General features: G+C 32.0%; 1 protein-coding gene across 1 annotated transcript; it reads right to left on the bottom strand.

The window, feature by feature from the left end:
- Window positions 1-514: 514 nt before the first annotated feature.
- Window positions 515-22,939, bottom strand: LOC127705137 (uncharacterized). Its single transcript, XM_052209388.1, has 20 exons — window positions 22,864-22,939; window positions 19,959-20,179; window positions 19,606-19,695; window positions 17,246-17,534; window positions 16,649-16,871; window positions 16,013-16,106; window positions 13,504-13,581; window positions 12,744-12,892; window positions 11,711-11,754; window positions 10,577-10,682; window positions 10,111-10,272; window positions 8,905-9,049; window positions 8,056-8,175; window positions 7,639-7,690; window positions 5,410-5,556; window positions 4,813-4,938; window positions 3,635-4,060; window positions 3,225-3,341; window positions 2,387-2,719; window positions 515-821 (listed from the first exon to the last, which is right to left on the bottom strand). Exons 1-20 carry the CDS (start codon window positions 22,937-22,939, stop codon window positions 697-699), a joined length of 3,123 nt encoding a protein of 1,040 aa, XP_052065348.1. The 3' UTR covers window positions 515-696.
- Between the last annotated feature and the right edge of the window lie 245 nt (window positions 22,940-23,184).

Below are 23,184 nucleotides of genomic sequence, written 5' to 3' on the forward strand. Positions count from 1 at the left end.
GGCTTTAGATTCTAATTTTTAGCTTTGTGTATAGGGGTAATGATTGATTGATTGATTGTTGGTTGCTTAACGTCCAGTGGCTAGGGGTAATGATAGTCTGGTCTAGGGGGTTCCCATTGTCCTTATGTCTCTGGGGAGTTCCACTGTTTTTGAAACCAAAGGGGTCCCCTTATTGTCTAACCCCTGTTTTCCCCCACTATAATCCACCCACCACCGGGGTATAACCCTCCTGACCCCCTGATTCACTCCTCTTTTATAAAGTTGGGGGGAGTGTAGAACCTCTGGGTCAGGTCGATGATGCTCCACTGCCGGAGGAGTGAGACCCGGAAGAAAGGGAGCCTCGTTCCGAATGTGACATTGATATCCAAAAGAGCTAACGGAACAGTCGTCTACATCGCCACCAGCGAGTATCCGATTATATAGACCGAGAATAACTGCCAAGGTAAGTTAGGAAGCTTACATAACAATCTAAGAGAGAAGACTAAATACTGGGTCATATTGTAATAGAACAAACTAAACAATGAATATTATTTTATTTATGGCACACGTTTTAATGACGCTAAACAAATCTATATTATTATACAACCACTAGCCCCATGCTACACACAACTAACAGTACTACCATCAAACGTTAATATCATTACACAACAATGACATGTTATTTGTTGAACGTCCACACTAAACACAAATGTCACATCAACCATGATAGTGTCTCCATTTACCGCCTTTTCTATGCCAATGCTTTCTATGTTTACCTTTACCTTTTCCTTTTCCTTTTTTCTTATCATTGTGCTTGTCTTTGAAATTGTCATTTTCATTTTCTGCATAAAAAGTATAATAGTAATTACAAATACTCTTTTTAATTATCACAATATTGTAATTCATATTTATTATACACTTAGTAGCAAATACAAGTAAAGTGTATATGTAATACAAATAATGGCTTTTCCAATATTATTGACCGTATCAACTCTTAAACATTAAGAGCTCTCTGGATTATATTGATACGGTGCACTGATATATTGGAAAGGTCTTTTTGTTAATAATCTTAATATACGACTAACAATTTTGACAGATATTGTAGATTTAATATATCCAAACTCAAATTATTATTTACTATGGTTTATAGGTTACATAAGTTCATTATTTTGTTATAGCCTTGTTAATAGTTTTCTTTTCACTTCAAACTTGTTAAGTGTTGCAATATATAGTTGTTAATCCGATAAAAACTATAGTAGGCCTAAATGGCAGGTATTTACAATAAAATTATCGACATCTGATCTTTGCATTATGAATGGGTGCACATGGTTACAACCTATTTTAACTTGTAATTTCCATATTGAGTTACATGCATGTGCACTGTCTATTTGTGAAGTCCTTCATTTTTGCAGAAGAGTTCATGCAGAACTGGACTACAGTAAACAAGAGTTGAAAGGAATGAGACGCTTATGAAATGAAACGATATTGTGAATTGGAATCGGATCCGAAACGCCACAATAAATCTCGCCATGTTGTTCATATTTATGTACAAACTCGATGAAGTCATGTTCGAGGAAAAGAGGACGGGATTGTGGTTACGACAATTGAAACATATCCATCGTCATCTGTTAAACAGATAATTCCATAACGGTCAACCATCTCGAGAATGCGCCTGTAAATTTTCCGAAGGGATGACTTCAACTTCACCCTTTGGAACCCTTGGTTTAAAAGCTTCCTTGTAAGCGGCAACCCTCTATCAAGGACTTCAAGATATAGGAAATACAAGCTCTGAAATATCTTATCAATTGCGAGTATGCAGGCGCTTCTGGAATGTTACTACAGTTAAGAGTGAAAGTCTTTATCAAAATAGCCGGGATGAAATGGATTCGGTATTTTTAAAACCATCCAAGTACAGACGTGTTGTCTACTGCATAGGGTGTTTTCAAAAGACAAACCAATGCATTTACCCGTATGCATATAGCCGAAATAGTACAATCTTCATTCGAGATTGCCATACAGGGTGTGTGGTTACTTTGTAGTTTATGATAATATGCGTAGCTAAGCGCAGCAATGCAGTTAATTAAATGATAACGATGAATACATGATATACGTCACAACTACATCATGGAATAAAATGTATAAAAAGAAAGCTCCACTAAACAGAACTAGCATGAAAAGCATTATGATTTTATTTTATGTAAAACATATAAAAGTACTAAAGATATGAATGTGAAGCTGAATGATAAGCAATCTAAAGGAAATTCTAATGAATTTGAAAATTGTAGAACTTTTGCACCTTTTCACACTTTATCTTTACCTTTTTTATTTTTTATTTTATCATGCTTTTTTTCGTGTTTCTTTTTATCTTTCTTATGCCATTTTTTATTCTTTCTATTGTCTTTCTTACGCCATTTTTTATTCTTTCCTTTGTCATTCTTCTTTTTTTCCTTTTTGATAGGTATTTGGTCACCTCTTGTAGGTTGGTCAGTTAAACCTACTGAAGCATCAATGTTATTATTACTGTCGATTGATGTAACAAATGGACTTTTGGTTGGAGGACTGTCCAAGACGTTTGCAATACTGTTTTCCATTCTCCTTGACAGTATAGTTACCGTTGACCTACGGGATGATCTATTTTTACACGAACTACAACATTTATCTGGATGTTTGGAACATATATAGTCTGGCCATAAAAAGACATATCTCGTACAGCTACTAGATTTATCACCGTACATACAGCCTGTAAATAGAATGTAAAATTATGATATGAAAAAAAAACGTTTGTCTTATCTGTAATGGAGTATAGGGTGTACGTACATATTGTGGTGCACGAATATTTTTTATAGTTTTACTAGAAAATAGCAAACTTTTGTAAAGAAATGTTATTTGTTTTGAGTGAGTTTTAATTTAGCCCATTTTATATCATGGACGCAATTATTGTTGTAACTACAGAGAAACCCTTAACTTGAAAACACTAAAACAAAACAGCAGATAGTCCAACAATTTGAGCATTACGCATAGGAATTGAAATAAAATTATACATTGTAAATTACCATAAACATAGGTCACAGGTCCATACATGACATTCTTTATAGCTACTAAAACTTTGAGCGCTCTTGATGAACTTTAATCGAGATTTTACAAATTTACATATTGCCTAGCTAATTAATTTATGAGACTTATTCAACAATCGTTGTACAAACTTAATTCTTTTTTTTTAAATCCTTTTATTAAAATTTTTTTACCTTCATCTCCAGTTTCAAATGATTTACAAGTGGCACAACATCTTTCCCTTACAAAATTATCGTAGCAGTTTATAGCTTTCACATTAGAACAAGTGTCGGTGTCCTGGCAAGCACTAGCTGTAAAATGAAAGGAACATTGAAATTTATTACAGTCTTCACTAACTCATAGAAATTAAAAATGTCTTATGCCGTCTATATTAGAAAGTCGGGCATAATTTATGTACGAAATGTATTTATTATTCTAAATTATTGCAAAGCATTAGAATAATTAAAATGATGATAATGCTTCTTTCTACTAAGGAGTCAATATTTGAAATTTTAATCAAAGCTATAACAATTACCTTTCAAGTTACTGCGGTTTGAATGGTAAGTGATAGGAAATATGAATTCAAACTATATCCAAAACTAACCTATAGTTCTAGTTGCACATGGTTCGCAACAAGCATCTTGTAATACAGAAACCTGACATATATCGGAAATCCATTTAGCCACCACACTACATGTCATAGATCTAAATACGCCATCAGATCTAACACACAACTCTCCAGATGGAGTAATATTTGTTGTCGGTGGAGGTCGTGTTTTTATAGGAGGTCTGGGCCGTACAGTCGGCGCTTTTGTTGTTATCACCGGTCGAGGTCGCACAGGTTGTATTGGCTGTTTTGTTGTTGCTGGGACAATTTTTGGTTTCTGTGTCGTTTTAGGAACTATTGGGGTGTCTGGGATAATACCACAGGTTTGACAACAGGACTTCTGATAATCTGGGTTTCCTGAACATCTCCATTTGTAACATGTTCCTCCAAGTACCTCATGAACCTTATCTCCATATTCACATCCTGAAAAAAATATTTTAGATGAGTGAACTACTTCCATTTTCCCCTGGCAATAGAAATGTAAACAAAGATGTGAGACGAGAGAACATGTAGTTAAGTGAATGACGATAAAAAAAATTGGACCATATATTACTACAGGGGTCACAACCCATTATATATATTTGTACTACACTAACCGTAGCCCATGCCTAAAGATGAAACTAGCCCTAACTCTTTTGGTCCTTTCGTTTTTATGTTTGACATTTTTTGCTTTCCAACACCTCGGAAATCGAAAAGTTTTTGTTTATTTCTTTCATATTCATTCATTTAATCTTGCATCCGATCGTTGAAAGGTATGTTGAATTGGGTTTAACATGATAATAAATGTAAGATTATTTTATAAATGTGTAATAGGGAGTTATAGTTTTCACAAGTCGCATTATAAGTAAATATTTTATCAGTTACTATTGGGGTGTCTGGGATAATATTTATTCAGCAAGGTTTGGAACAACAAATGCTGCAAGACGGTGGCTGAGTTGATGAGCCACATTTAGTCACCGTTGTAGTGAATTGAAAGTACGAACTTACGTTCTCTTTTCACAAAAACCTGATCAGTTCCTTCTAGCAAAGAGACAAAATGATACACTTAATAATCATGCTTTTTACAGACAATTTACACGAGGTAGATTCACCATTGTCCATAAACTAATCATATTGAACAATAATGAAGTTACAGAATTTCTGGTTTTACTCTTTATTATTACTATATAGATTACCTTGGTAACCCGTGTTTAATGACTGGCAGCTATCACAGCAAATCTCGGAATTCCTTTGACTGTAGCATAAATGTGGCCGCTTAGATGTAGTCGAACAAAAGCTATTCTTATCTCCATACTCACAACCTGAAACCAACAGTTATGATTATTATCAATGAAATGAATATGATATAATGATGATTATTATCAATGAAATGAATATGATATAATGAGTATCTGTACTGCACGCACGCACAAACTTTTCCAAAGCTCAATTAAAATTTATGTGTCATTGTTTCACATTTTAATCTGTCATAAAAGGCCAAATAACAAGCTTTAAAAGACTGTTATAAAAAGCTTGTTATTTTGAAATCGAACAGCGAAAATCCAAAATAAACATTTCATAATAATTCAAACATGCAAGTTGTGGTGGTGAGGACAACAAAACACAAATTTCATTCCATAGCCTAGCTTTGACTATAAAAAGAATTAAGTTCTGAAAAAAATGGTACAAGGAACTATATAACCACGTAGGTTATGAACGTAAAATGACAAATGATATTAAGAATCGTGTGTAAAAACCCATTGATCAGTGTAGACTAATCACAAAATACAAACCTGGTATTGGCTTAGCAATATTTTTACAGGTCTGACAACAAAATTCTTTGTAATATTTCTCGTAACATTTACTGGGATCATCACTTATCAACTGGGGACATGTTTGTCCATCAAACAATTTTTGCGAGTCTCCGTGAACACACTTTTCTAGAAGAAATAGAAATATTTTAAAGCAGTTGTATATCAATGAAATATAAATGATCTGATAACACACACACATACATTAAAAAAATGGAATATTTTTGTAAATTTGAGTTTAATTTTTGTTGCTCGAAACACCAAATCCAGTATGTTGATTGGTAGAGCTCTGAATGTGAGTACGATAATCGTCAACTTTAAATATTTCTAAATAATATTCGTGTACATAAAAGTTTAGAAGCCTCCTTTTCTTTATGACATAATTTGTTAATGCATGTCAAATTTCATTTGATTAGAAAATAAGATCATTCTTTTTCATGAAATAATTGTAAACCTTGAAAATACATGTACAGCACTTAGATAATTATAATTTATACTTTTATACATATTGTAGACTTAATCTATACATGCATTCTTGATTGAATATGACGCAAAACAACGAAATGATTCACACAAAATAAAAACACATTTTCATTTTTTTGGTGAAATATCTAAATGTAAATCCTTATGGGGAAATTACCTGCATGCATAGAAATTTTGTTAATAAAGATCTGGCGGTCTTTTTTGTATTACTTACATTGGATTCTATTCATAAGTCATTTACGGATTTGCAAATTTTAACATAATTTATGTTATTAGTGCACTCAATGCACATACATGTATATATATATATATGTTATTTTAATTGTGTTTCACCGACTACTTTTATGTTTGTGTTTTTCGTTTGTTTTTCGTTTTTTGTTTATTTTAACACATTTTAGTATATATAAACTGATGTATAATAACCCTAAGCAGACCATGGATGCATGCTTAGGAGCCCCTGCTAGTAGGGCCCATTTTGGGATTAAAAAATTTACGTTTGCGCGCAGCTTTTGATTACATTTGCGCGCATTCGTTTTACAGGTAACAGGGGTAAAATAAAGATAATTCATAATAAGTATGACTCTAGTTATGATGAATTTTGAACATACTTGTAAATTTAAATTATATGTTCTAAAAAATATAAAGCGGTTATGAGAAATCCCGTAATAGCTTAAGACATACATACAACTTAATTGCGAATATTTCAGATTAGATTGTACTCGGTTTCCTAATTTTACCGAATAGTGATCGCGTTGGTATTGTTTAAGTCAGTTTACAAAGTTGCGTCAAGGCACAAACATGGAGTTTTGTTTGTCAGAAACTAGTCGGAGGAAAAAATCATTGGTGTGTGATGGATTTACTTTCCGTATCGACAGAACACTTGTCAGAGGATATTTCATAGCTATGCACCGTAAATAATTGCAAAGATATTTCAGCAGATTACTTATTTTCTCCAAGTCTTTGGCCATCACTACCATCAGCAGAATCCAGGCGTACTACAAATTGCCCGAAATCATTCCATGGTCGATACAATGAGCAGTTTTAATCAGCACATTCATGTGCTAATAGAATTTTTGTGTTTTGTGTTTTGTTAGAGCAGTGGACTTTGAATTTTCAGAACGTTACGACTTGTAAAATCAGTACTTTTAACCTTTGAAATTTGATATGTTTTTACGTTGATTATTTGTCTGTTTATATTTCCAGGCCGAAGTGCTTGTTCATAATAAAACGAATTTATCCTGCTCAAAAATAATAATTAAATACATAAATAAGTATAATCTACCTGTATTTACCTGAGTTTACCTGTAAAAATTTGCACGCAAATGTATTCAAAATCTGCGCGCAAACGTAGTGATTTTCACGCACAAATGTAAAGCACCTTGCTAGTACACCAATTCCCATTTGCCAGGGTAAATACAAATGGGAGAATATTCTATATTTTGATATTTTGAGACACTTTGAATTTTATTTTATAATTTTCTAAACGTCTTCTTTATCACCAATGTATCTAAGCCTTCATTCTCGACAAACACCTTTGTTTTTAAGTTATTTGTTAAAAAAATGTAATTGTATGTTAACCGACATTGCATATGTAAACATTGAAATTGTATATTATTAATTTTTTTTTACATAAAAGTACGTTGTCTTTGTGTCGTGACATTAAAGATTGATATATTTTGATGATTATTGTAATTACTAAATAGATACAATTGCTGAGAAAATTATTACCATCCTTCTCTGGAGCATCCGGGTCACTTGCACACAAACCATTTAAACACCACTAAAATCACAAAATAATAATAAATGAATATGTTTATGTTTTACAACGTCTATAATGATAATATTTCAAATAAAAATCGGATATTAGTGCAAGATGTTCGTAAATTGTATGCGTTATACATTCAAACTCATAAGTCGAAAATAAACTGACAACGCCATGGCTAAAAAAGAAAAAGACCAACAAACAAACAACTGTGCACAAAATACAACATAGAAAACTGAAGACGAACCCTACCGTAAACTTGGGGTAATAGAAGTTGTTTGTAGTGCTATATGTACAAATGTATAAAATACTATTTTATAACATTATACGATATATGCAATATTTTAATTATATTGTTCCTGCAATTCCTTAGTTAAACATACCTTCTGATTTCCACAAGAAGTTCCTCTAGCTGCTGTATATATAAGATAACTATTCTTTGATGTATCACTTTTACATGCCATTGATGTACAAATATCTGTGAACTCTCCAAGACCACCACCCTAAAATATAGTTTATAATGTTAAATTATATACGATACATTAATCATAGCTAGCATCCTTATTTCTATATGCACCCTAAATTTAACAAAGTAATGAGTTCTTATGAATAGTGGTATGACATATTATGGCAGCAGATGATATTTAGATCTTAATATTTCCTGATGGCGTACCTCATATTGTCTTTTCGTCGTTTTTCTTTCTTTTTGCCATGTCGTTGTCATTTGTTTTTAGACTTATGTGTTTGAGTATCCCTTTACTAACTTCCGCCTTTTTAATACAGCTCTAATTCAATAATATTGTTGATTGCGGTCGGTTCAAACCCTTACTTTTATAAGATATTGAAATTATTTAACAAGTCATTCAGGGAAATTGCTTTAAATGTATTAAAGTTAATCAACTCAAAATACTTTACTTAAAGTAGAAGACGTAAACAGATTCTTATTGAAGTATGCACTATACCTAAACATGACATTTTCATTATAAATAAGTCTGAAGCTCAGATTTCAATCAAAACTTGTATCTGCCTCTAGATATGTATTTTGATTTTGATTTTTCTATGTCGCTTGGTTGTTTTTTCATTGACTTATTCCCTACTTCTCCTTTTATTCAAAATAGTAAGAAATTAAGACGACGTTCCCAAAACTATTATCTTTGAAATACAGTATGCAGGCATAATAGTATAAAAAAAGTATATTTTGTATGTTTTTGTTTGTGAATACAGAAACTTACCCAACCATAAAAAGAGTCCTTTCCAGCACGTTGTCTACATTGTTCATTTGCATCATAAATCTGTCCGATTTCATTGCGAGTTACTTGATTAAATTCGTCCATATCATAAATCAGGGCTTCATCTGATAAACAGCTGCCTGGTCCACTATAAATGTAAATACTTGGAAAAATCTTATAAATCAAACTGTTGAACTGCATTGAACACAATAGTGAGGAGAAGGATCGAGCTAAATAACTATCCAACAAAACTTAAAGACCAAGAGGCAAAAGTGTAAAGTCACCGTACGCCGTACGCCTTCAGCGACGTGCAAACTTCATATCGTATAGTAATCTTTAAAAGACTGCCATTAACAAAATGTGAAACAATACAACAAGGAAAATTCAGGTTTTTGATAAAGCTAATAACATTGAACAAAAACAAGTAAAACAAACACCAACCACTGGAATACGGGATCATGGATTTTCACATGCATATGCAGAAATTTCAGAGACTTAACAAATATAGAAAGAAAGAATAATTGTTAAAAAGAATATTTGCAAAATTACAAGCCGACTCCTCTCTGAAGGCAAAAAATAAATATTGGTTTCTTATGAATATTTAGTGATGCAAATTCTAAAAAAAACCCGTTCGAATGATATAGGACTAGTTTCTTTTGGCTATTGTAATTTCAACGTTAACCAAATTGAATCGGTAAAGATACAAAGAACTTCCACGATCGGCAAAGAAGGCTGATATTTGTTAAACAAACGTAGAGATACATCAATTTGTTGTTTAAGTTTCATGTGATTCTTGTCTATACGGTTTTGGCTTGTGACATATTTAGTAGGTGTTTTTCTTCTTCTTTTCAAACTTACACAAAAAAGATCACGTTGAAAGATGTTCGATTGCAGATATCACGACATTTATGTAAATCTTACGTAACACAAATCATACAAAAATATGCATTGGTTCATTAAACAATCGGAACAATATCCTGTTAACTACACCATAAATCCTAACAAAAGTGCATTTAAAATCTAAATGAAAAAAATAGAGGTTGAATATTATATCAATGTTAGCTTAACTATTGATAAACGTTTAGCCAAACTGTTGAAAAGGCAGCCAGAGCAGTGCACATGGCGAGCATTAATACAACGGTTATAAAAATACAAAAGACCTAAACAACCTCATACTTTTTTAATCCATTTAAAGCAGTATTTACTTACAGACCAGAGAGGAACGAGTAAAGCTCGTCAATTGAACAAGGAGAAAACTTCCATGGATTCAGTTCATTTCCGTTCCTTGCAACTCCTCCTGTTCCTGCCATGATGTATTGAGAACTAGATGAACAAATATTTGTTCCACTTCCGTCATGTCTGGCTCCGAGACTGTAAATAGGTATGGTAATACAATGAGTATTTACAGCTTTGATTTCTATCCAAATAAGTAACTGCACAAGAATAAGACTAAATGTTTTTTGGTTTAAATTCAACATTCGATGTCTCGTTAAAATAAAGTTATTGGAATATTATGAAACGTTCGTTAAATTATCACAAGTTATTATAATGATATGAGTGTTAATCGAATATTAACTGTATAACGTACATTGAATGAAAATATTTGTATATACAAAATATCAATCCTGGTATCTATGATGAGTTTATTTATAAGCAAATACTAAAATTTGTGTACCTGTGTGCCAACTCATGGGTACCAGTACTAATGCTACCATGAACACCATTGTCCTCCACTATTGAGACACTACTTGCTGAACACATAGCTCTAAATGATGCCAGGCCTTCAAAAGAAATGCATTATTATTGAGAATGAAGGACCATAGCAAATTGATAAAAACAAACTAATTATTAGAAACTCGAAAAAAAGCAAAACGTATCGACGACTTTGCTGCGAATAGAACAGATGTACATTTTGGGATTAACAATCACCAGGAGCGTTCAGGGCCGAGAATTGGGATAGGGAAGGATGTATAAATACACTTGGGTGTATATGACGGAACTTTTGCATTACAATGTACAATCAAGCTTCACAGCATTGCTCAGTCTTTGGTTTTCTTTGTTGTGTTTTATAGACGGTTGTTTATCTTTTCGTCTTTTTTTTTGCCATGTCGTTGTCATTTTTTCTTCGACTAATGTGTTTGAGTATCCCTTTACTATCTTCCGCCACTCTAATACAGCTCTTATTCAATAAGTGGTCCATGCATCGACAACTATAAAAAAGCTACAATTACGGATGTCACGGTTAGCTCCCTTTTTTATGAAATCGGAGGGAATGCATTTTACAAGAGTATTACACAATTTCAATATCAATAAGTTTCGAAATCATTTATTTTTATCAATGTCTTTTGGTTATTTCAGTTGTTGGGTAGCTGTTTCATTGATGTATACATCACATCTAATTTTGTTCGTATTTAAAATATTTACTGACTTTAATAAAAAAAAAACACCGTTAATATCACACAATCATGTTTTATCAAGAAATGTTTTTGTCACTTAATTTCATTTTCAATCAAAAATTGCAGCACATATTTGCAAATTAAAACATCAAAAATACTAAAGTATGAACTAAAACGCAAACATGAAAATGATAAAACATCTTGCAATTAGTGCCCCAAGAAGAAAGTTAGGTCAATTCTTATTTGCTATCAAGACTGGAACATAAAACATAAAAGGATTGTTCTTTTAATGCCAAAAGTAACTATATTCTCTTCTAAATGTGTAAGGGTTAAGTTTTTAAGTTTCGTTTTGTATGATTCACCCCATTGTCTCTTGTTTATTTGAAAACAAATTAGATATAACTAACACATACCTGTAACTTTATTGTCAGCGGTTCTGTAACGGTACAGATCATAGCTAAAATGTAAAAAAAAAAAATATTTATGAAATACATTTTTTTTTATTATTCTTTAGCATAGCCAGAAACTTTATAAAAATCATAACACAATGGGATATACGTCAAAGAGTAAATGAACAATACAATCCAACTGATTAATTTGAAAAGACAAACTATCATACGAAGATTATACAAGAGAAACTGTAAGCAAAACTTACAAAATGATATTCCGCCCATTGCAATACAATGATTTGGTAAGGGAAACCCAAATAGTAATTGGAAACGAAAGTAAAATAGGATATGATCTTTTGCATTTTATAGTGAAATTTCTGAGAAAATTACATACACTTCTGATTAGGGGTTTAGGAGAAGAAAGGAATATAAATGTGTTCTGAATAAAAAAAAGTTAAAATGGCCAAATAAAGTACGGAGTTCAAGAGCATTGAGGACCCGAAATTCCTAAAAGTTTTGCCAAATACAGCTATGGTTATTCTGCCTAGGGTATAGTTGTTACAAGATATAGTTGTGTTTTGATTCTGAATTAATATAACTGAATACATTAAGATTATTACAACGGCGGATTCCTTGGATTCTGAGAAAAAACTAACAAGTAAAGTATTATTTTTTTTATAAATATTAGGGGAAATATTTTTGCATGGTATCAATGATCATCAATGGCAATTATGAACGTCTAGATGTTATATTCGATTTGGTGGCTACTGGCATTTAACATATTTCTTTAAATTTCAATTGATAATAGTTTGTAATACAAAGCAATATTGAGATTAAGAAATTTTGACACAAAAATACAAATTTAAACTTTTATTGTATGTTACGTTCATTTACGAAGGTCTGGACTGGGTAAACAGAGTAGAGAATAATAGGCCAAAATTAGAGCAAAATGGGCCAACAATATAGAATGGAGATAAAAAAAAAAAAACGGGCCAAAAGTAAAGGGGTGCTAAAAAAGAAAGAACAAAGAATAATGGTAAAAATTAACCACACATACGCAGTGAACAACATCAGATGGTCATGCTCTGGTAGCTGTGATACCTCCATTCTCCAAGAACGTAACAGATCGAGCGCGTCGTCTGAGTCGACCAAATCTCTAGGGTTACCGGCTGATCGTTTAGCTGTCCACACAGCAATATCTGGTTTCTGTGAAGAGAATAAACACATTATAGCGCTTTAATAATCTAACTACGCTTAAAATAACTTCTTGGTTGTACACTTAATGTTAAAATGTTTCCCTAGATTATGTTTAGTTAATAAAACATTAAGCTTTTTACTAATTAGAATGGATTTCATTTATGGTTTTGTAAAATTCATATTGACCAATCTTCCCTTTTATATTTCTCACAATAATAACGCGAAACTATAAAAAAATGTTAATTCAAGGAGATACACCAGTAGAGTCAGCGTATTGGTATGTTCAGATTATCAGCTATACAAATTTTGTCTTTATATAGTGTCTTCTTTTAAAATACATAACGTATGAAAAGGGGAGGTTGAGGTATCGACAATAAGACACAATATCAATATAACACAGGGGTACCAAAATAAACATAGACAGAGATTACAATTTGATCTTCAAAACGTTGTATCTAAGTAGCCCTCGATAGCGATGACGACAAATCTATAAATTGTCAAGACTACGTATAGGTGTGTTAAAAAGGTAACACTGATTGGTTTTCATTACAAATAGCGCTTTATGTTTGAATAATTTTGAAAACACCCCCGTATACATCACCACTATTAATTATTCTTACATCAGCAATGATATATCCGGACACCGCCACATTGATGTGAAACTTGTTTGTTTCAATGTTGTCATATCGTAAATTTATCTGGAAAGAAAATGATTGTCATTAATAGGTAATTTATATACTGCATTGATGTATTCGTTACATTATTTACAATACATACAAGTTAACTCAGTGACATATGGTTGTCGTACGTTTGTAATGTTTTAAATTTTAAAAAAATGGGGTTTTCCAATGTATTTTAAAGTTATTTAAATGCACGAGAAACAATGAGTATGGTCAGCTTCTTTTCAATAAAGAGTTACATAAGTAAGAATTGAACACCTGCTACCAAGTCTTTATAGAAAATGAAGACCATAGGATTAAATAGTAATAACACTTTTATTTTATTAAATAAAAAAGGCAAAGGTCCGTATGAAGTTTGCATAACATATAAATCAAGTTTAAGTTAAATTAATACATGTGGTACAGGACCTGCTAACCCTTCCGAAGCACCTAAGTTCCCCAAAGGTTTTAGCGGAGATCGTGGAGCTCGGTCTTTATTGATGTGTGTTGTGTTTAATAGGCTGTTGTTTGTATTCTCGTCGTTTCTCGTTTTTTTAAGGTGTTGTCAGTTTGTCTTCGACTTATGAGTTTGAATATCCCTTTGGTATTATTCGCATCTCTCGTGTTTTATAGACTTTTGTTTGTATTCTCGTCGTTTCTCGTTTTTTTAAGGTGTTGTCAGTTTGTCTTCGACTTATGAGTTTGAATATCCCTTTGGTATTATTCGCATCTCTCGTATTTTATATAGACTTTTGTTTGTATTCTCGTCGTTTTTAGTTTTTTTAAGGTGTTGTCAGTTTGTCATTGACTTATGAGTTTGAATATCCCTTTGGTATTATTCGCATCTCTCGTGTTTTATAGACTTTTGTTTGTATTCTCGTCGTTTCTCGTTTTTTTAAGGTGTTGTCAGTTTGTCATTGACTTATGAGTTTGAATATCCCTTTGGTATTATTCGCATCTCTCGTGTTTTATAGACTTTTGTTTGTATTCTCGTCGTTTTTCGTTTTTTTGAAGGTGTTGTCAGTTTGTCATTGACTTATGAGTTTGAATATCCCTTTGGTATTATTTGTATCTCTCGTGTTTTATAGACTTTTGTTTGTATTCTCGTCGTTTCTCGTTTTTTTAAGGTGTTGTCAGTTTGTCATTGACTTATGAGTTTGAATATCCCTTTGGTATTATTCGCATCTCTCGTGTTTTATAGACTTTTGTTTGTATTCTCGTCGTTTCTCGTTTTTTTAAGGTGTTGTCAGTTTGTCATTGACTTATGAGTTTGAATATCCCTTTGGTATTATTCGCATCTCTCGTGTTTTATAGACTTTTGTTTGTATTCTCGTCGTTTCTCGTTTTTTTAAGGTGTTGTCAGTTTGTCATTGACTTATGAGTTTGAATATCCCTTTGGTATTATTCGCATCTCTCGTGTTTTATAGACTTTTGTTTGTATTCTGGTCGTTTTTCGTTTTTTTGAAGGTGTTGTCAGTTTGTCTTCGACTTATGAGTTTGAATATCCCTTTGGTATTATTTGTATCTCTCGTGTTTTATAGACTTTTGTTTGTATTCTCGTCGTTTCTCGTTTTTTTAAGGTGTTGTCAGTTTGTCATTGACTTATGAGTTTGAATATCCCTTTGGTATTATTCGCATCTCTCGTGTTTTATAGACTTTTGTTTGTATTCTCGTCGTTTCTCGTTTTTTTAAGGTGTTGTCAGTTTGTCATTGACTTATGAGTTTGAATATCCCTTTGGTATTATTCGCATCTCTCGTGTTTTATAGACTTTTGTTTGTATTCTCGTCGTTTCTCGTTTTTTTAAGGTGTTGTCAGTTTGTCATTGACTTATGAGTTTGAATATCCCTTTGGTATTATTCGCATCTCTCGTGTTTTATAGACTTTTGTTTGTATTCTGGTCGTTTTTCGTTTTTTTGAAGGTGTTGTCAGTTTGTCTTCGACTTATGAGTTTGAATATCCCTTTGGTATTATTTGTATCTCTCGTGTTTTATAGACTTTTGTTTGTATTCTCGTCGTTTCTCGTTTTTTTAAGGTGTTGTCAGTTTGTCATTGACTTATGAGTTTGAATATCCCTTTGGTATTATTCGCATCTCTCGTGTTTTATAGACTTTTGTTTGTATTCTCGTCGTTTCTCGTTTTTTTAAGGTGTTGTCAGTTTGTCATTGACTTATGAGTTTGAATATCCCTTTGGTATTATTCGCATCTCTCGTGTTTTATAGACTTTTGTTTGTATTCTCGTCGTTTTTCGTTTTATTGAAGTTGTTGTCAGTTTGTCTTCGACTTATGAGTTTGAATATCCCTTTGGTATTATTCGCATCTCTCGTGTTTTATAGACTTTTGTTTGTATTCTTGTCGTTTTTTGTATTTTGTCATTGCATTGTCAGTTTGTTTTCGGCTTATGAATATCTCTGTGATATTTTCCTTCTCTATTTTTCTACTGCAGTATCATAACATATATAAGTTACTTACTCCATTCACAGTGTGGCCAAAATATTGTCGAATTCTCGCTTTTGCTTCCATATCTTTATTAAAAACACCAGGGTCGTTGATCGCATTATATTCTCTGAAATTATACTTTGAACATAATTCTATGTCAATGTAAAAGCATATATTTACTAGAGGCAAATAAGAAAAAATAAAGTTTTTTTTTAACTATATAACATTAAAGAGACCTTTTAAACCTTACAATCAAGTTGCATATGATTCGCTAAAACCAAATAAAGGATTCAAAGCCACGCTGTGTAAAAATAGAAGTAAATCTTTTCTGCTGAAATGTGAGGAGAAAAAATTTAAAACAAAATAGAAAGATGAAGTCATCACCAGTTACCTCGCAATATAATGAGGGAGAATATAAATTTAAAGGACACTTTATGGAAACTTTTTACTTGAAAAATCCTCAGATAACTACACATTTTAACAAATCACATTTTACACCCCTGGCTTTCAAAGGTTTGGGTGTGAGCGTTCCTGACGAAGACAAATCAAGGAAAGCGCCTCGGACGCACAACATTAAGAAAGTATAGGTTTCATCATATGTTTAGCTTGTATTTGCAGGAAGTATCTATAGAATCTGGTCTCAAAATTCAAATTCGATATGAAGTTTACCTCATATAGATGGAATGATCAATCACCAAAAGAAGTTCTACATTGTAAGTGTCGTCTGCTGCTACATTTACACGTGATCGACTTGAAGATACAACTGTACGTCCCAGTACCGGAAGTTTCTCTTTCGAAATATCAACAATGTTTTCAGTCATTCTTAATGGCATAGCTCTACCAAGTGGTTGACTGGTCTCCTTTCTTATGATGTTATTGGTAACATGGTTGTCTGAGAAAGACAAAAAGATCTCACTAGCTCATCATTATTTATAATCGTCGAAAACAACATCAAAGTTTTTGAAAATTAGCATGGTGACTTATATTCAAATTGAATTTTCATATATTTAACTCTTTTTTCAGAACTATTTACGAGAATTCGATCGTATTTTAATTTCAGTGGCTATACATCTTTACGCATTTTAGATCATCGTTTCCCTATGATATGCAATTAGAAATCAGTCAAACTCTGAAAGACTGAAAGATATGCTACGTGCTTTAATGTTTAATAAATTTCTTCGATAAGTAAGAAAATATAAGTAACTAATTAGTACGTGATTAAAAGTTAATAAGGAACCTTAAATACATTATGTATAAAGTACATACCAAATATTTTTAAATCATCATCAAACCAGTTGTTTTTATTTTTTTTGGTGAGTTTGTAAATTCTTCTTTTCATTTTGCGTTGCTTTTTTTCTTCCTTTTTCTTTTGTTTTTCGTTCCATTTTCGTTCTTTTTTCTCTTTCTTGTCTTGTTTCTTTTTATGCTTGTCTTTTTGTTTTTTTGCACGCCTCTTTCGTCTCGCTACTGGACTTGCAGTTGTAGTGGATGACATATCTGCTGTTGATATCTCCGATAAATCGTACTCTACATTGTCAATATGTATACTGCCAAACTAACAATGATGAAATAAAATCAAATAGAATAGAAAAAAAAATAAAATAAAATGGCTCTATAAATTGTCGATTTTAATATAAAACAACATAAATTTAAATGCAAATGAATCAGCACTGCTCATGGTAGACCGTGAGTCTACTGGTGGTCGCGGGAAAAGTATTTCTTGTGTTGGCTTTTAAATATTTATTTATCTTTATTTTGCAAGAAAAAGACACTTATCATTATAAAATGTCCGTGCTCTATTAAATTTTTTGCACAAAATGTTCTTAAAAAAGCACAAAAAAAAACGCCTCTACGGTCGTATAATTAGTATTTATTTTGATGATACTTGATGCTCTGAAAATGGTCATAGCAAGGAGAAAATGGAGATGTTGTATACACAATATAATGACAACAGTCTACTAAAAAGACAGTTGAAGTTTAATTATAAAAAATGCCCTTACAAATTGCGAAGCTCTGACTAGTCTGAAGTGTGCAAAAAGTAGTTTACCAAAGATTTAACATCAACCACAAAGTAAAAACAAGAAATAACCTCACTTCAAACAAACATACTTATAAATTAACTTTTTTGGAAAGACGGAATAAACAGAACATTACCATCAACTTATAACTATAAGAAATAAAAAAGGGATCTCACGTTTTAAACTCGGTTTAATATATTCTCAGACTGTCAGAAAATTTCATCGTTATATAAAAACAAAAATATTGAGAGAACATGTTTCTTTTCAATCTTGGAGTATTTTTGGAAAATGGCGCTGCGTCCTCAGTCGATATAGAATCATGTGCAAAACAGTGTAGCCGAGACCATTGATTGGCGCGCTAAAATATCCCATTGACTGGGTCAGATTAGGTGAACGTTCGTCTGTAACGCCCACAACTCACGACGTATTTATTATAAACATTTAAACTGTGGGGTTGCCAAAGGGTCTCAGTATATATACGAACGACAGTGCACAGTATATTATACACATATTTTATTTGCGATCATAAAATGTACGAAGTCGTCCATTACTATGTAAATTGGGTCGATTAAAAAAAAAGCTGAATATGTTTCTGTTGCCAAGGGTTTTTCACAAGTATAGTAGTTAGCAGAAAAGTTCACCAAACTATACATTTTACCTATTCAAAAACGTAAATGCAAATTTCACAAGGCTTGATCCAAATAGCCTTTTTACTGTCTAATAACTTGCAAGTACGAAAAAGACAGGAAAGAAGTATATTTCGTCTATATGTTTTGTGTTTGCACACTTTTTAAAGTTGATCATGCATTCGTTCTAAAATAAAATTTTGACCAGATAAAAGTTAAAAGATGACATAATTGGACAACCGGAATTGTTAAATCGCTTTGACGTCCGAAAAAAAGATAATAATCAACACATCCATTGTAACTTTTAAAGCCAGTTAAATCCTTTTTTGCTGAAAGAACGTGCGATATCATAAAAATTGATTATCAAAGCATAACTTTACACAAGTAAAGAACGTTAAAGTATTCAATATAAATCAAAACATAAAGGTTATTCCTGATTAGTTTTTCGAATTATTTTATTTAGGCGTTGAGATCCTTTGGTGACCCCACAGTTTAAATGTTTATAATAAATACGTCGTGAGTTGTGGGCGTTACAGACGAACGTTCACCTAATCTGACCCAGTCAATGGAATATTTTAGCGCGCCAATCAATGGTCTCGGCTACACTGTTTTGCACATGATTCTAATTCTTTCATGTCGATATATCCTCGTATCGACATCATGCAAAGACTAGAAATGTATAGTATCGACAAATAAACAACATGAAATCAAAGGCATACATACATGTCTGTGTTTTGTGTTGTTGGGTCGATGTCTCATTGATATATACTTTGCATATCCTTTTGATTGTTATATTAAATTTTATAAAATACGTAAGGTTACATTTTTGTTGTCTTGTGTTGTTGAATTTGCAGTCTACGCACATAAAGCTGACCCCGTTTTTTGTTACAACAAACAAAAGCTTTAATTGTCTGTATAACTATTTGAAAGCAGGTATAGAGTATGAATAATTTTATCGTCAAATATATTTGTATCAACTTACCAATACTGGATTGCAACGTCCATGTTCTAATCCTTCACATTGCACTGTAAAAGCTGCACCGGTTTTCTTATCTTGATAAAGTCCAACATTCTGTTACAAAGAGACCATTAAAGTAGAGCTTCATTATTCAAAATTTGGAATGAAGCTGACTCATGTGAAATAGTTTTTACAAGGCTGCAATATGGAAATATTCAAACACAAAATATGTATACTTTTTTCATAATCATCATATATACATTTACCTGTTTTGAATTTATGTAAAGGGTTAATATACCTTAAACTGTCATTTGAATAACTAAAAAGATAGATCGTCTAAAAGACATCAAGCATGCCGAGTTTTTAAGCCAACTTACTCGTTTGACTGGAATATTTTCCTTTACAAGTACCATTTTCCCGTTCTTATCCCGACGTACAACGAACACAAAACTGTTTTCTTTAACCGACTTCTTACGTTTCAAATTCAGAACAATAGGTGTTCTATTGGTCATTGTATTAAGCGTAAAACGCAAAGTTTCAGGCATTCCTTTTATAAGTTCCGTATTATTGGTGTCCATTGCAGCAATATCTACCATTTCTACAATTTTTTTTAAAAAGAAAAACATTTTTTAGTGAATTTTGATTCATAATTTGACAAGAAAATTTACATAAATCACCAAAATATACATACAAACTTAGAAATCACACTAGAAAAAGAATAAGAAGTCAAATTTGTACTTTTTTAGGCATTTTTACCTTTTTTATTCGAGCGTCAATGACGAGTCTTTTGCAGACGAAACGCGCGTCTTGCATACAAAATTTTAATCCTGGTATGCATGATGACTTTATTGTTAACTTTATTGTATTAAAAAAACAAGAATGATATTGAATATAAAAAAGTGATGTAAATGCAAAATCACACGACAAAGCAATAGTTTGAGACGTTTTATTTAGTTTTGTTTTGTTATTGCACGTTTATGACGCATCAGAGGAGGCATCCAAGAATGTTTACAATTTCATATAGTCTAAATTGTAATTTTAAGAATTGCATCGCTACAGTAACAGAAATGTTTTGGTATTGTCGATTATCAATTGTTCGTTTTTTGTTAAAGAAAAGAAGCGAAAGGTACCAAAGGGACATTCAAACTCAAAAGTCGAAAATAAACTGACAACACCATGGCTATAAAAAAGAAAAAGACAAACAACAGTATACAAAACACAACATAGAAAATTAAAGACTGAGCAATATGAACCCCTCGAAAAACCGGGGTGATCTCAGGTGCTCTAAAAAGTTAGCAGATCCTGCTCCACATGTGGTACCAGTCGTGTTGCTCGTCTAAGTACAAATCCAGTAGTTACCAATGTTATATTCTTGCCTTTTTATTATTTTGTAGATATCGGAGGCGCATTTATAAGACATTTTGGAGATAGCAAATCGTACGTTTTAGCTGAGTATAGCCCATTTTTAGCGGCAGTTTTTTTTTACCCATTTTAGCGAAAAATGAAATTATCAATGCCCATTATAGCGACGGAAATTCCACTTATAACAGAATAATAGATTCTAATAGTATCCAGAGAGTACAACATAAAAAATTTCATGTCCAAACAAATACAGCACTAAAAATCTAACAATTTAACTCAAATGTATACATGTAATTGTCAATTTTACGTCTCATTGAAAGTACGTAATAGGTCTTGGTATACTCCTTATAAAACACTGTTCATAAAATTGTGATAGAAACTGTTCCTTATCTTTATCGTTTGCGTGACATTTATAAAGTGTTGTTTTCATTTTTATTAAACCAGGTAAATTCTCGCTAAAACTGGCTATCGAAAATACAGGTGAACGAAATAATCCGGCGCTAAAATTGGCTATAATGTCTGCGCTTAAATATCCCCTTTACTGTAGTCTTAAATTTTTCGCTTAAATTATCTGCGCCCGTATATATACCTTAAAAGAGGTATACATCTTATCTTTATATTTGTTTTCTATTTTAATATATGCAATCATTAATTTGACATACAAGTATTACACAGCAATTATAGTCTTATCTAAGGTGCTATTATCATCTGTCATCGATGACGTTTATAATGACTTAATGTGACAATGTTTAACCAACAACAAAAAAACTATATTGACATATGTACATGAGAGGAATTAATACTGAATAGTTTCTTAAGTTACTGAAATATGGCTCAGAAATACTTTATTTCTGTCATAGCTTTTCTGAAAATATTTGACACCAGTATGAATATATAATTACCCGGCCCCATTCACAACCCCCCCCCCCCCTTTTACCCCCCCCCCCCCCCCCCCCAACAAAAGAAACACGTAGAATACAACATCCGTTGACTGAATAAAACATTATTAAGAAACTAAAGTTCCTACTTCCTCGGGCAAATATGACCTTAGATAAATTTTGCTATTTTTAGGTCCCTTCCGGTCATAATAGCTCGTCACGTGTTTTGGTCTCGTACATTCTTGGCTTTCAAATGTTTTGATGAAAGTGAATAGAGCTTCGGACGCACGGAATTAATAAAGTGTTATTTTCATTCTAAATTGTCACGTGACTCTGGAACAACTTACGCCAGGCACTTTCGAGACATAACGGTTCTGGAAACCTAATAAATAAACACTTTTGCGAATTGATACAAGAAAGACCAAAACAGTGCAACCAAACCATCTAACTCTAGTTTAGGGAGCCACAAACATAATTTCAAAACAGTTATAAGTTTAAAAATTGAAGTTGTTGAAACAATTGTATACCAAGTAATAATTCCGATCTTTTGAATAAAGGAGGAAAAACGTCAATCGATCTTAAAAGTTACATAATTTTTCGCTAAAGCGAAAACAAATAATTTGGTAAAATATTTGTTTTTAAACTGCATCTGAATGAAGGATATGGCTAAATCAATTGCAAAGAAGAGAGAAAGAAAAAAAATTTATCTAAGATACCAAGATTTTTTTTAGAAATGACATTAATCTAAAAGATGGATCGGCTCTAATACGCTGCTTGAAATTTTTCTAAAACAAATAACACGAAAAAACATATGTACAAAAAAAAAAAAACAACAAAAACTCAAAAACTTAATAAATAAACATTTACGAGATAAAATCAAATCAAAAGATAAACCAAAACGTAAACATGGTAACATACATATATAAGAAAATGAATTATACTTATACGCTGAAGCTAAATGACCTCAAAAACCACATGACAAAAGAAAAAAAAAAAGAAAGAAAAGAAAAAAAAAGAAATAAAATTGAAGTGTGTTGGTTACCTTCATTGTTTGTCCCCTGAGCAAGTGAGTAAAAAATACATATTGAAGATAGAATAAAATAATCCCAAAACACCATTGTATAGCAAAAACAAAAGATAGATATGTTTTATTGTATATTATTTATATACACTTCAATCATTGTCATGATTCAGAATGACGATGTTCCTACGCCACGCCCACCTACAACTTTCGCGTCATAAAAAACACCAAATGTCCCACTACTACAAATGACTGTATTTGTAGGTTTTTACTTTTTTCCTAGGTCTAAAATACATTAAAATTATATCCTGATTATTTATTTAATTAACAAGTACAAATGTA

Source organism: Mytilus californianus, unplaced genomic scaffold (genome assembly GCF_021869535.1).
Source record: "Mytilus californianus isolate M0D057914Y unplaced genomic scaffold, xbMytCali1.0.p SCAF_6, whole genome shotgun sequence".
NCBI classification, from domain to species: domain Eukaryota; kingdom Metazoa; phylum Mollusca; class Bivalvia; order Mytilida; family Mytilidae; genus Mytilus; species Mytilus californianus.

What these genes read in the sequence shown, in the direction of transcription:
- LOC127705137 (XM_052209388.1), bottom strand. Translation starts at nt 22,939, where the DNA reads ATGGTGTTTTGGGATTATTTTATTCTATCTTCAATATGTATTTTTTAC. An exon ending in CATCTGATGTTGTTCACTGC is followed by an intron (nt 11,755 to 12,743) that starts GTATGTGTGGTT and finishes TTTACATTTTAG; the next exon opens with CTATGATCTGTACCGTTACA. An exon ending in GGATGCTCCAGAGAAGGATG is followed by an intron (nt 5,557 to 7,638) that starts GTAATAATTTTC and finishes TATTTCTTCTAG; the next exon opens with AAAAGTGTGTTCACGGAGAC.